Source organism: Rhamphochromis longiceps, linkage group LG11 (assembly GCF_057381845.1).
Source record: "Rhamphochromis longiceps isolate RC_006_pf linkage group LG11, R_longiceps_female_GT1.1, whole genome shotgun sequence".
Classification (NCBI taxonomy): Eukaryota; Metazoa; Chordata; class Actinopteri; order Cichliformes; family Cichlidae; genus Rhamphochromis; species Rhamphochromis longiceps.
Genome location: NC_140567.1, coordinates 4515169 through 4529078, shown reverse-complemented (window position 1 = coordinate 4529078; position 13910 = coordinate 4515169). Strand labels below are relative to the sequence as shown.

Genomic DNA, 13910 nt, shown 5'->3' with positions numbered 1-13910 from the left:
TCATCTTTGCTTTGTGCGGTCAGCTTTGTATTCTACTAACAGAAAGATCTTAGGCTACGATCACACTGCAGGTCTTAATGCTCAATACCGATTTTTTGCTCAAATCCGATTTTTTTGTCTGCTTGTTCACACTACAAATAAAATGCGACAGCAAACGTGCTCTAGTGTGCCCGCATGCGCAAAAGAAGACATCACACACAATGCGCTCTGTTTAGACCCAGAGCAAACAATATTGCTTGACTGATGGCCCTTAATATAAAGACTTCGGATTTTACGTTTCCCAATTTTTGCTTTAAGTTATTGTGTTATTTACATAATAATGTAAATAACCTAATAATTATCCTTATTGCTGTTTTAGAGAGGAGCGGTGCTTCAAAAGATAGTTACAGATTTCTGTCAGAATCTGCAGATTATACAGTACAAATAAAATGTTCACGTTGTCTTCCCAACAGTTTCACTGACATCTACACGGGATGGCCAGGAAGCGTTCACAATGTCTTCGTGGGCGCTTCTCCGGCGCTGATAATTAGCGTCTGTCTTGTGTCAGTGACGTAAAAGACGGATTTAATGCGACATCACCGTTCAAACAGCAGTCGCTTTCTAAAACATCGAATATGTATCGGATTCAGCACCACATACGAAAGTGACCCAGATCGGATTTGAAAATATCAGATTTGTGCTGTTCACACTGTCAGACCATGATCGGATATGGGTCGCATAGGGTCAAAAAAATCGGATTTGATGTGCTTTTGCCTGCAGTGTGAATGTAGCCTTAGAGATGCGTGTCCTTATTAGGGATTTGTGTTAGTGCATGGGGTTGTAGCCTCAGATTTATATTTTTAAACGGTGATTATGAGACCGTATGTTTCAGCTATTTACTAACATGAAAGCAATGTAACGCGTAGTATAACGAATTACATTATTTTCATGAGAGTAATTAAGTAACGTACTGCATTCCTTTGAGGAAAGTGTTCTGTGCAACATTGAGTAACGACAACAACACTGGTAACAATAAAGCAGATAAATAGCATACATGCACAAACTTTTGACCCGAAGCATGCAATTAATTTACATGTATGAAGTTTTTTTTTATTGCTGCTTAACAATGGTGTTGACTCTCGTAAGTGAATCAATCTGTGATATCGATAATGGAATCGGACTCACTAAAATCTTATCAATTCCCATCCCTACTTAAAGATTTTGACTCTCTACATGTATTTCTATAATTTTGCACTCAAAAAGTAAGCAAACAAATAAACAAAATAAATTTAGTTGATTTGCAGGTGTGATCACCATGAAAATACATCGCTTTGCTTTCCTCCCAAAATTCTTCTGTTTGCAGCTCTCCTACCGCTGCTGTTGCTAGACAAAGACTGACTACAATGCTTGCAATATTGACAAGTAATAACAAACTAATCTGTTGCCATATGGCCTTCTGCTAAACAACAATTAGAGCAGAGGAGCTGAGGGAATCGATTTTTGTAGCCTATGGATGCCAGGATTAAAAATCACATAATGGAAGAAATTCAATTTCAAGTTAAAGGGCAATACAGGCACTAAATGTACACTGCAGGCAGTGATATTAAAAAGCAATCAACACTTTGTGAAATACACCATTTCCCTGGTCTTAAGGATTGAGAGGCAAAAGGTGGCCATTTGGCAGGTGGGGTGACATGCATTAAGCTCAGTAAATAAATAATGTGCAGCTCACAGACAAATATTACATTAATCAGGTGGAAGGTAATCCTTTGGTCAAACATAAACCTGTCTATAGACTTTATAAGATTTCAGAGCAAATGGTAGGTTCTCAAAGCTAAATGTTCGATTAACCCTCTATTACAACCTGTAAATATACGGCCTGATGACTGAAACCATTTAATGTTCGTTAAGGAGGAAAGGAGCTCTAGCACTGATTTGATTTGGCCTCTCTTGTCTGTTGTAATTTTCTAATTGAATTACCCTTTAATTTTCAGTGGCGAGGCCCATCTGACGTTCAGGCTGACCTGTTTTGGACCTGTTTGGTGGGGACCCTGCTGTGCAATTAATCATTCTACATATTTAATTAACTTCATTAAACATGTTTTGGATTGGATGCTTGAGAAGAGTCATGTGATGGAAATGAGATTAGAACATTAGACATCCTTCTTTACTATTTTGTTCTACTCTACCAAGCAAAGAACAACAAATTTCAGAGTCACAGAATGAAAAGTTCACAAAGTAAATCAATGTATGATTTGGCATCTACACTGGACACAGCCTTGAATAAAGCAGTCCCTATAGACTCTATGCTAGAATAGTCAACCACTTTTATAGCCTGGTAATAAAGAGGTTAAAAAGACTTTCTTTCTTGATCTCTGTAAACACTTTGGCCCCGAGTTCATTGTCTCAGTCATATTTGTATAATACAAAATAAAAAATGATGGAAAAAGGTTTAGCCATGCTATTGCTCATTAGCTAACAACCTGTCACTCACAAGCGATTAGCCAATAAACAAGCAATTTCAGTCAGGCCTGCAACTTCTCATAATATCACGTTTCTTTCATACCAAGATGGCAAAATTAGAAATGTTTATCTTGAAACTCTAAAATGCAAGTTCAGAAACCGACACATAAGGTCACACTAGCTACGTCCATCTTTTCTCCAAAAATTTAAATAGATAGAAAACCCCCCAAAATAATTTACCTGTTAAGTAACAAACTTTTATGAATAAATGATGTGACATTTTTGATTGTCCAATCCAGTTATGGTCAATATAGCTATTCTTAAAAAAATAACACATAAAGACAATTTTTTAAGAAGATGGTGCCCTTACAATTAGTGCCACCTCTTGTCATGTAAGTATTTGGGTTACATGAAGACTGTTATTGTGGTTCAAGATACTCATGGTAAGTTACAAATATAATAGAATAGTACTTCAATTTCAACAGGGTAGGGTTTTCTCGAATTGAACACTTAATTTTGTCAACATCTGCAAAACTGTTACAGCACTAAACACCACAACATGTCTACTGTCAATGCCCGCCAGCAGACGTGGTTCTCATCTCTCATCTCTGATGATCTACAACCACTGAGGGAGAGAAGCGTAACACTGCCGTATTTCTTGTGCACATCATGTAGCCATACTTGTCTGACTGTATTTATGCACTCAAGTAAAGTGCAAGTATGGAAGCACACAATATGAGCCATATCTTGGAGCATGCTGATGAAAGCTCAATAGCAAAGCAAGCAAGACTAAAATTAGAATGACTCATTCCAAGGTCAAAAACGTCTGTGCTATCAAGTTTAATTGAAACATGAAATAATAACATAAATTTCTTCTACTTCTGTGATTTTGTTAGGCCACAACTAAATAGCTTAGCAAAATAGCCTGAGCGATCACTCTGAACAGATGTAACCAGATATTCATTTCTGACATTTATATTCCCAATTAAGTTCTAATAAATTCAAGACACAGTCTCACCAGTTCATGCTGTCAGTCAGGCTATGCGTTCCGCCATCAGTTACGGAATACAAAAACAGAGATAAAATCCTGACAACCATTTTAACTTGGTACACGCACACATTCTCATACTATTCAAGCATACAGAAAAGATTAATATTACCGCTATGCATTTAGCACGAGTTATTGGAAAAAAGACATTTTCTATAAAAAGCATTACAGAAACTGTCAGACTCTAAGGCACTGTGTTATTCTACCCAGCTAATGGGAGGCAGGATCAATTGGAAAATCAATAGTGAGGTGAATAGGCAGGAAATAATAGTAAGCCAATCAGAGGAGCTTGCTAGAGGATTCTGCAGGTTTGGCAATTGATAGGGCTGGTAAACCATACACTACAGAGAGGGTGGAATGGGCAGGTATTTTTTTTACCCAATCACCGATGACAAGGGAGGGGGCTTCTGAGACTGATGTGTCCCTGATTGGAGAGCCCTGAGTGAGAGAGAGGGGATTCTGTGCAAACTCAAACATGACATTTCAGACAGAATAAAAACAAGTACAGTTGAACAGAGAGATCATTGAAGAACGCAAACATGTTTTTCAGAGAGAGAAATAAAATAACATCTGAATGCACCAACATGGCCAATGGGGACAGAACAGCCTGCGAGGTAAAGGGCAGCAGGGTACATGTCTGCTCTGTGCTCTGACCAATTTTTAGAAGCTACACCATCAGTCTACTGACATTTGCCATCACTACCTACCTAGGCAAATATACTTTTTAAGTATTCATATCTTTTAAAGAAACTAAATTGTAACATTTACGTACATAACAAGATTTTTCTAAGCAGGTTTTCTGGGTTGTGGCTCTGATGCACTAAGAAACAGTCTAACATCCTGAAAAGCATGCTTATTTGCTTTAGACTGGATATAAAAGAAAGACATATTCTCTTGGTCAGAGAAACGTTGCCAATGCTAAAGTACGTTAAACCTATGTTTCTGTATGTAGCTTCAGTCTTCACTATCCCGCAGGTAGTGTCAAAGGTATTACGCCCATCTATCAGATGCAGCCTATTTTGTCAATTGACAAACCAATAGTCAGGTGATAGGACTGATATAATGCATGAACTAAAAGCAGCATTAAACATGTTAGACAACTGTACAAATGCACCTTCCAGCAACTCCAGAGCTATCATATTAACACACCGTGTCCAGCTGGACACAAGACTAGTTTGCAGTGCTTTGAAAAAGTATTTTCCTCATTTCTGATTTCTTAGTTTTTGACACCTAAATATGTCACAAATGGAGGAAACTGCAGGGAACCTTGCCATGAGTGCCTGGCCTACAAAAATTACTGTGAGAGTGATCAAGAACTCATCCTGGAGCCCAGAACAACATCTGAAGAACTGCAGGCCTCTCTTAAGGTCAGTGCTGATGACCGGACAAAATTTTGTTTGATCATCTGAAACATGTAAGTATGACAAATATGCAAAAAAAAAAAACCTTCAAAACCAGGAAGATGGCACATATTTTCTTTTCACAGCACTGTAAATCCAAGAGTTGAGTGGTGTTTGCTGAAACACCACTTAAGAAACACAAAATCTCATCCAGTGCTCATCATTCAAATTTGCACTAAAGTTTGACCTCGTCCTCTGCCTTTCGTTTGTCCTTACTAGCTGTAAGTCCACAGTCAAGTCTAATTTATATAAGTCTTCTAATTTGCATTTGAAGTTTTAGCCAGTAGCCCTGCGCCTTCCCTCCAGTATTCTTCATTGCAACATTGTAAGACATAGTGGGCTGTGTCACATCATTGAATACACATCAAATAAACGTGATACTGATGTGACAGACCATGAACCAGTTAAGGTCCAGTTACCGGAACTGGTCCATGCGAAGACGATTTCTGACACATGACACAAACAACTGTGAAGTTGCTGGAAGGTGTATTGCCCCCAGATTCCCAGAATTCCCACCCTTATGTTGGCAGTCCACACACCTAAGGTTTCTCAACAAATGCTAAAGTATATTTCCCAAAATGCTGCACTGTGTCTTTATGAACAATATCAGACGCATTTATCTGCTTATTCTACTAATTCTAATAATAATAATATTAATAAAAAATACTATATCTACTTCAAGTTATTGTAAATTTGAAATACATTTATGGTTTATTACTACTAGGTTTCATATCTTTTGCTTTGGCCAAGGGGTTTATCAGTAATGATAACAATATACACATAAAGTGTGAATGAAACACGTCTCATGGTATTTTTCCCGAAGCAAAATAAAATGAGACCAGTTTTCCATGAATTTTTCTGGCAGCTGGAAAACTCCCATGAATTGTTGGAAACTGCCACTGAGTTTGAAATCTGGCAATTGAGAAGCTTGGCATTTCACTTCATCCCTGTAGATAAAAAGCTATATCAATGCTAATCATGATAGCAGGGTGCAACCCCTGCTCCAAGTTATACCTTTCCTCAAAGAACGTGACTCTATTTGAAGGTATTCTATTAAGTTCTAAGGAGATAAAATTCAATATTATGATTTCCATGTATTGTTTTATTGGGTTCATTCAATGACTTGAATTGTCTTCACTGTTCACATTTCCATTCTTTCCAAAACTTTGATTAAAATGCCATTATCACAAACAGAAATTGTGGCCAGAGCTAGAATACAATCCCAGTCGTAATAAGCCAGCTTTCCCTTTACAGTGAGGTCTCGCTGCTTAAAGTCCCTGCTTCCCTTTACCAGAAACAACCAAACGGGTGAAAAAAAGACATGGATGGGTTTATAGAACTTCACATTAAGAGCAACACCTGCAAAGAAAGAGCAGCTGGAGGAAAATGTGACACATTTGAAACTTAAAAGGAAAGCAATGAAATGAGACATCATCTTGCTCAGTCTGTGCAGGACCAATAACCAGACAGCCTCCACATTTTATTTGTCTTCTGTCTGCAGTGTCACGTGACTCACACATGTGTGAAAACAAACTATATTTTCTTTTGCTTGTTCATTTAATATAATTTCAGCCAGATTTCTGAATCTTCTTTTTACTTCATCTTCTTCGGATTAAAAATGTTGTTCTCTTCAACCAATTTGCCAATGACATAATGGCCCGGGACAATTTCAGACTAGAAGCTGATAACTGCACCGGTCTCAGCCACTACCTAGAGCAATGAGGCTGGTTATAGGTCACTGTGTAAAATGGATGTGTGGTATAAGGCATACCCCGCCCTCTCCTTTAGTTTCATATCAGTAATTCCGTCTTTGGACACCAGTTTGTTAAAAACGAGAATCCCAATAACCATGTTAACCTGCCGAAGAGAAGAGGTACAAGATTAAAGCGCAGCAAAGACACTTTCATTACTTTCACTGCATGCAGCACTGCTCTGGTGATGGCAGTAATGGAAAGCAATGGTGGTGATGTTCATCATAATGAGACGATGGCAGCAGTATGCATATAAATTAGTCACATCGCACATTAGCTGTACTTACTGTAGGTTTAGCATTGCAAATACTAATTGGTACCAGGCCAAATATTAGTGTCACAAAATGAAGAATGAACGTTAAAAGAAAACTAACACAGACATTATTTTTAATTGAAATGGTACGCTAAAAAAATACATAAAATGTGAGCTCTGCAAAATCAAAGGTGGTGGTTTTTTAATTCATACAGTCTTACTGCCTTGAACAATTGCCCTCTATAAAACTCTCTGGTACAATCCACTCCGATAGTGTTCCGGGGTGTCTGCATATTGCAGAGGTAGCTCTTTATTAGAGAAGCAGCTTGTGGAAAATAAGGACACCCAAACAAGCTGTTCACTTGTGGTGAGGAGAGGCAAATTGGGAAGTGAATCGCCGAAACTGTAGCTAATAGATTTGATTATCAAAACAAGGACGGTGTCACTGCAGTGCGCTTTCTGCTGAAGTTTGTCTGTGATTTAATTCTGGTTTGGGCCAAACACTACAGGGGGGTTAATATAGGTCAATACAACAACAGCTGTGAGAAGCTGGAAGTTTAACATCTTATAAGATTTCTACATATATACCTGATATAGCATATGAATATGATTATTAAAACTGCTATTTCTGATGCCAGTACAACTTGGCTTAATTACAGTGGCTAATTACAGTGAACTTTCCCACATTTTGTCACATTACAGCCACAAACAAGAATCAATTTTATTGGAATTCCACGTGAAAGACCAACACAAAGTGGTGCACACGTGAGAAGTGGAACGAAAATCATACATGATTCCAAACATTTTTTACAAATAAATAACTGCAAAGTGGGGTGTGTGTAATTATTCAGCCCCCTGAGTCAATACTTTGTAGAACCACCTTTTGCTGCAGTTCCAGCTGCCAGTCTTTTAGGGTATGTCTCTACCAGCTTTGCACATCTACAGACTGAAATCTTTGCCCATTCTTCTTTGCAAAACAGCTCCAGCTCAGTCAGATTAGATGCACAGCGTTTGTGAACAGCAGATTTCAGATCTTGCCACAGATTCTCGATTGGATTTAGACACCAGACAGGTCAGGGATAAAGTTATTGAAAAATTTAAAGCAGGCTTAGGCTACAAAAAGATTTGCCAAGCCTTGAACATCCCACAGAGCACCATTCAAGCGATCATTCAGAAATGGAAGGAGTATGGCACAACTGTAAACCTACCAAGACAAGGCCGTCCACCTAAACTCACAGGCCGAACAAGGAGAGCGCTGATCAGAAATGCAGCCAAGAGGCCCATGGTGACTCTGGACGAGCTGCAGAGATCTACAGCTCAGGTTGGGGAATCTGTCCATAGGACAACTATTAGTCGTGCACTGCACAAAGTTGGCCTTTATGGAAGAGTGGCAAGAAGAAAGCCGTTGTTAACAGAAAACCAGAAGAAGTCCCGTTTGCAGTTTGCCACAAGCCATGTGGGGGACACAGCAAACATGTGGAAGAAGCTGCTCTGGTCAGATGAGACTAAAATGGAACTTTTTGGCCAAAATGCAAAACGCTGCACATCACTCTGAACACACCATCCCCACTGTCAGATATGGTGGTGGCAGCATCATGCTCTGGGGGGGCTTCTCTTCAGCAGGGACAGGGAAGCTGGTCAGAGTTGATGGGAAGATGGATGGAGCCAAATACAGGGCAATCTTGGAAGAAAACCTCTTGGAGTCTGCGAAAGACTTGAGACTGGGGCGGAGGTTCAGCTTCCAGCAGGACAACGACCCTAAGCATAAAGCCAGGGCAACAATGGGATGGTTTACAAACGCTGTCCATCTAATCTGACTGAGCTGGAGCTGTTTTGCAAAGAAGAATGGGCAAGGATTTCAGTCTCACCCAGATTTTACTGGAATTACCTGTAAATTATTATTATTATTATTATTATTATTATTATTGTTCTAATGATAAATGTGTATGTGCTGTAAACTAGAAAAAAAACTATTAAGTTAGGTGGCAGTATTTAGAAAACCATGAATGAAGTAAAGGGAATGATAAAAGGAAAAGGTGGAGAAGAACATACTGTGAATATGGACAAAGAAAAATTATGAGAGTAACAGGAGGTAAATGATGAAGTAGGAAAGAAAGAAAGAAAAGACAGCAGGAAGCATAAATAACATGACGTAAAAATATAGAAAGCAGGAAAGGCAAGAAGCAAATGAGGCATAGACAATGAAGCAGAATAAAATTAATAGGAAAATTAATAAACATCAGAGATTATTATGGCAAATAAACAGCCTAGAAAAAAGAAGAGATAGAAAAGAGACAAATCAATACAAGAAAAAAAATCCAGGAGGATTAAAGGTGGAAAACAAGAAGATGAAAAAGGGATGAAAAGAAAAAAGGGATAAAAACTTCATGGAAATATGACAAATGTCAAGGGAGTAAAGAAGGAAGTAAGATAAGAATGGAAGGTAGCAAAAGACAACAAAGAAGACAGGAACTAAAGAGGATGGATTAAGGGCAGGAAAGTGCCATGGATGACACAGAGGAGGAAAGAAAGACTAAGGAGAAAATAAAGACGTGGGGCAGAAAAAGATGAAAACGAAGCACATTGACAGGGAAATGGAAGAAAAAAAGGAGGGCAGGAAAAAAGGTAAATAATATTAGGGTAGAGCAGGAAAAGGAGGAGGAAGTAAGCATGATAAGAGGAGACAGAAAAAATGAAAGATCAGGGAAAGGGAATATCCAATTGTGCAATGTTTTCAATGTTTTATTTTATGTTACACTGAGATTCCAGCACTAGTCATTGTCCAAAGGTCTAAATGGTGATGTACAGTAATGCTTAAACACAATAATAATATTATAATATTATTGTCCTGGGTCAATATTTCAATTTTAATTCTGAGTTTCTTTTAATCCTGCACTTTTATCATCTGTTTACAGCACCAGTACCAAGACTGTTAGAATGATTAAAATGTATAGCAACTACTATAATGACAACTAGGTTTAATAAATCATTAAGCAGATACACACATGAAATTGGCACATGATGGGAGCTATAGCTACAGGTTAAACTAATGCACTGAATACAAACATAGACTAAAAAGGGTAGAAGAAATACCAAGACTACGGCTGCAGCAGGTCCCACAAATGCATAGAGAAGACCTCCTTCCAGAGACAGCCAGCAGCTACAAGAAAGAAGCAGGAAAACATGGAGGTTGAGAGAGGGAATTAATGTGGGAGAGATTTGAAGAGAAAGTGCAGGAACATGAAGGGTTTGAATGAGGTGAAAAAGAAGTGAATGATCGATGAGACAGGAAAAAAGAGAGAGGTCAATTACACACAGCAAACAAACCTTCAGCCATGTGTAATACTCTGCCATTAATAGTTAAAGAAGAGGTAGCATACAATGACAGCTCTATAGGACAACTTGCTTACTAGCTTGATGTTCCATAACCCTTTGCCTTGGTGAATCCCACTGAGATCGCCACTACTAGAGCAGGGAGACCTGGGAGGAAATAAAAATGGACTTTAACATAGAGATTATGAGGTAGATGACAAGACACATAAAAGGAAGTGAAGAAAAGAATAAACAGGTAATGAAAGGTAAAACAGCAGGAAGGAAAGCACAAACTAGGCAAGAAAAGGACAGTAACCTGGAAAAATAAGAAAAAAAAGATATAGGAGGAACTGATGTGAACAATGAGGGAAAAAGGGAAAGGGGATAAAAAAGAAGAGAAGAAAAAAGCAGGAAGCAAATAAGGAAGAAAAACAGGATGAACAAGGTGAATAAGCGCAAGAAGAAAGAAAGTAAATAAAATTGGAGAGAGAGAAAGCCCACCCCAGCCGAGACACAGGAAACGCTTGCGTATGATGCGATTCCTGAGGCGGCCTGTCACTGCCATGTAGGACTGCCATGCCTCTGTCAGAACCCAGCAGAATGAAGACAAGAAGAAGAAATGAAGCAACGCAGCAATCAGGGTGCATAAGATCTGAAACAACAGGTGAAGACAGGAAACAAGTATGAAGACACTTTATTCATTAATACATACTCTGGCAAAGAACATGACTGCAGTCATATGAGTGACTCTCACTCATATGACTGCATACAGTAGAATGTCATTTAAAACCTGTCTTGTCATTACACTACCTTTAATTGGCACCACTGGCTACTACCATTCACTAGGGAAGAGTTTGGCTTACCTTATTCCGTGTCTGCGTCTGTCCAATGAGAATAAGAGCATTGGACGAGATAATGGAGAGGCAGAAGTTAATAAGGATGACTGAACGCTCAGACCGGATGTACCTGCAGGAGGATGAAAGAGACACCTATGAGTGAAACTAGCAGTCAGACCTACGGAAAAGATCGGGGCATCAACTTCAAGGCTTTCTCCAGATGCTGTGGTATTTTCCTACCACAGCACCAAATACTAATTGAGGATGTTCTATAGTGCCAGTTTATTAACATCTTTGGATTGTGGGAGGAAACACATGCAGACAGAGGGAGAGCAGACAAACTCCACACAGAAGAAACACAGCTGACTAGCAGGACTCGAACCCAGATACTCTCACTGTGACATAACAGTGCTAGCCCTAAATCTGTCAAGCAGAACTCTGTTACAGTGTCACTGTATTCTTCCAACAACAGAACATATTAAGAGGGATGCAAAGATTCTAGACATATAGTGATCTTCAAAATAACAATCTGGTTCCAAGTGCAAAGACTTTTTTTTGTATATTCTGTTTTTAGCAGTCTGTTCCCTTTTTTTCCTTTTGTCAGTGCATCTCTAACTCTTATGCAAGAGGTGATTCTTAATGCTGACTTTTTCAAACCAAGTTTGAAGCAAACTGTAAAACTCTCCTTTGACAGAGTTTGTTCAAATTATCTTTAATTATTATTTAATTTTATTATTATTTTTAGCGTGCACGCATGAAATGTTTTTCATACTATAATAGGATATTTCAACAGTGTAAAACCAGTCTGACAAAAAAACACCCAGCACGCCCCTGCGGGCGGTTTATCCTTCAAGCTCGGGTCCTCTACCAGAGGCCTGGGAGCTTGAGGGCCCTGCGCAGTATCTTAGCTGTTCCCAGGACTGCGCTCTTTTGGACAGAGATCTCCGATGTTATTCCCGGGATCTGCTGGAGCCACTCGCCTAGCTTGGGAGTCACCGCACCTAGTGCTCCGATTACCACGGGGACCACCGTTACCTTCACCCTCCACATCCTCTCGAGCTCTTCTCTGAGCCCTTGGTATTTCTCCAGCTTCTCGTGTTCCTTCTTCCTGATATTGCTGTCATTCGGAACCGCTACATCGATCACTACGGCCGTGTTCTTCTGTTTGTCTACCACCACTATGTCCGGTTGGTTAGCCACCACCATTTTGTCCGTCTGTATCTGGAAGTCCCACAGGATCTTAGCTCGGTCATTCTCCACCACCCTTGGGGGCATCTCCCATTTTGACCTCGGGACTTCCAGGTTATACTCGGCACAGATGTTCCTGTACACTATGCCGGCCACTTGGTTATGGCGTTCCATGTATGCCTTGCCTGCTAGCATCTTGCACCCTGCTGTTATGTGCTGGATTGTCTCTGGGGCATCTTTACACAGCCTGCACCTGGGGTCTTGCCTGGTGTGATAGACCCCAGCCTCTATGGATCTTGTACTCAGAGCTTGTTCTTGTGCTGCCATGATTAGTGCCTCTGTGCTGTCTTTCAGTCCAGCTTTGTCCAGCCACTGGTAGGATTTCTGGATATCAGCCACCTCCTCTATCTGCCGGTGGTACATACCGTGCAGGGGCCTGTCCTTCCATGATGGTTCCTCGTCTCCCTCCTCTTTCTTGGGTTTCTGCTGCCTGAGGTATTCACTGAGCACTCGGTCAGTTGGGGCCATCTTCCCAATGTATTCTTGGATGTTCCTTGTCTCATCCTGGACTGTGGTGCTGACACTCACCAGTCCCCGGCCCCCTTCCTTCCACTTAGCGTACAGCCTCAGGGTGCTGGACTTGGGGTGAAACCCTCCATGCATGGTAAGGAGCTTTCTTGTCTTTATGTCAGTGGCTTCTATCTCAACCCGTTCTCACTCCCAAAGCGTAACTTTTTACGCTAGGTGACAAATCGTCACCATATTACGTTTTCGGCTACCCACCACGTTCCTAAATGACGACCTCGGAAAAAGAGGAAATATGAGAACCGTCTGGACTGAACCTACACATGTTCGCTCTTATTCTTCAAATCGCTTAGAAACACGCTATTTAACATCATTAAAGTCCTGGTTAAGGTCAGGAATAAGGTTATGGTCAGGGCTAGGGATAAGGTTAGGTTTAGGGCTGGAATACAGGGCTGGAACGTCTACTCCCGCGGGAGCGTCATTGCACTGGATTCCAGCCATAACCCGCCGCGTACCATAAGAACGCCGAAGGTCTCCTTTCGCGTTCCTCAGGAACGCCGCGGGACGTGACAAAATGTCGACATGTTACGCCTCGGGAGTGAGAACGCTCTGTCTATCTCCTCCTTTGGCCAGCCTATTACCCCAGCAGGGTACCTGATCACGGGCAGGGCGTACGTGTTGATGGCCCGGATCTTGTTCTTACCATTCAGCTGACTCCTCAGGACTTGCCTGACCCTCTGCAGGTACTTGGTGGTTGCAGCCTTTCTAGCGGCCTCTTCATGGTTCCCATTTGCCTGCGGGATCCCCAGGTACTTGTAACTGTCCTCTATGTCTGCAGTGTTGCCTTCTGGTAGTTCAATCCCCTCAGTTCTGACTACCTTCCCTCTCTTTGATACCATCCGACTACACGTCTCCAGTCCGAACGACATTCCAATGTCATTGCTGTATAGCCTGGTAGTGTGGATCAGTGAATCGATGTCTCGTTCACTCTTGGCATACAGCTTGATGTCATCCATGTACAGGAGGTGGCTGACAGCTGCTCCGTTCCGTAGTCGGTATCCGTAGCCAGTCTTGTTAATGATCTCACTGAGGGGGTTCAGGCCTATGCAGAACAGCAGTGGGGACAGAGCATCTCCTTGGTAGATCCCGCACTTG

General features: G+C 40.7%; 1 protein-coding gene across 2 annotated transcripts in view; it reads right to left on the bottom strand.

Annotated features, from left to right (window-relative positions):
* Positions 1-13910, bottom strand: part of LOC146658437 (adhesion G protein-coupled receptor B1-like) — a 211937-nt gene that overhangs the window by 24644 nt on the left and 173383 nt on the right. The window contains exons 22-27 of one of the 2 annotated variants that reach the window (XM_085422057.1): positions 11070-11172; positions 10708-10858; positions 10305-10374; positions 9988-10054; positions 6662-6747; positions 3869-3928 (exon numbers count right to left, since the gene is read on the bottom strand). In XM_085422057.1, the coding sequence (XP_085278183.1) occupies positions 3869-3928; positions 6662-6747; positions 9988-10054; positions 10305-10374; positions 10708-10858; positions 11070-11172 (537 nt within the window). The remainder of the gene's footprint in view (positions 1-3868; positions 3929-6661; positions 6748-9987; positions 10055-10304; positions 10375-10707; positions 10859-11069; positions 11173-13910) is intronic. The other variant, XM_085422056.1, reaches the window with a different exon arrangement.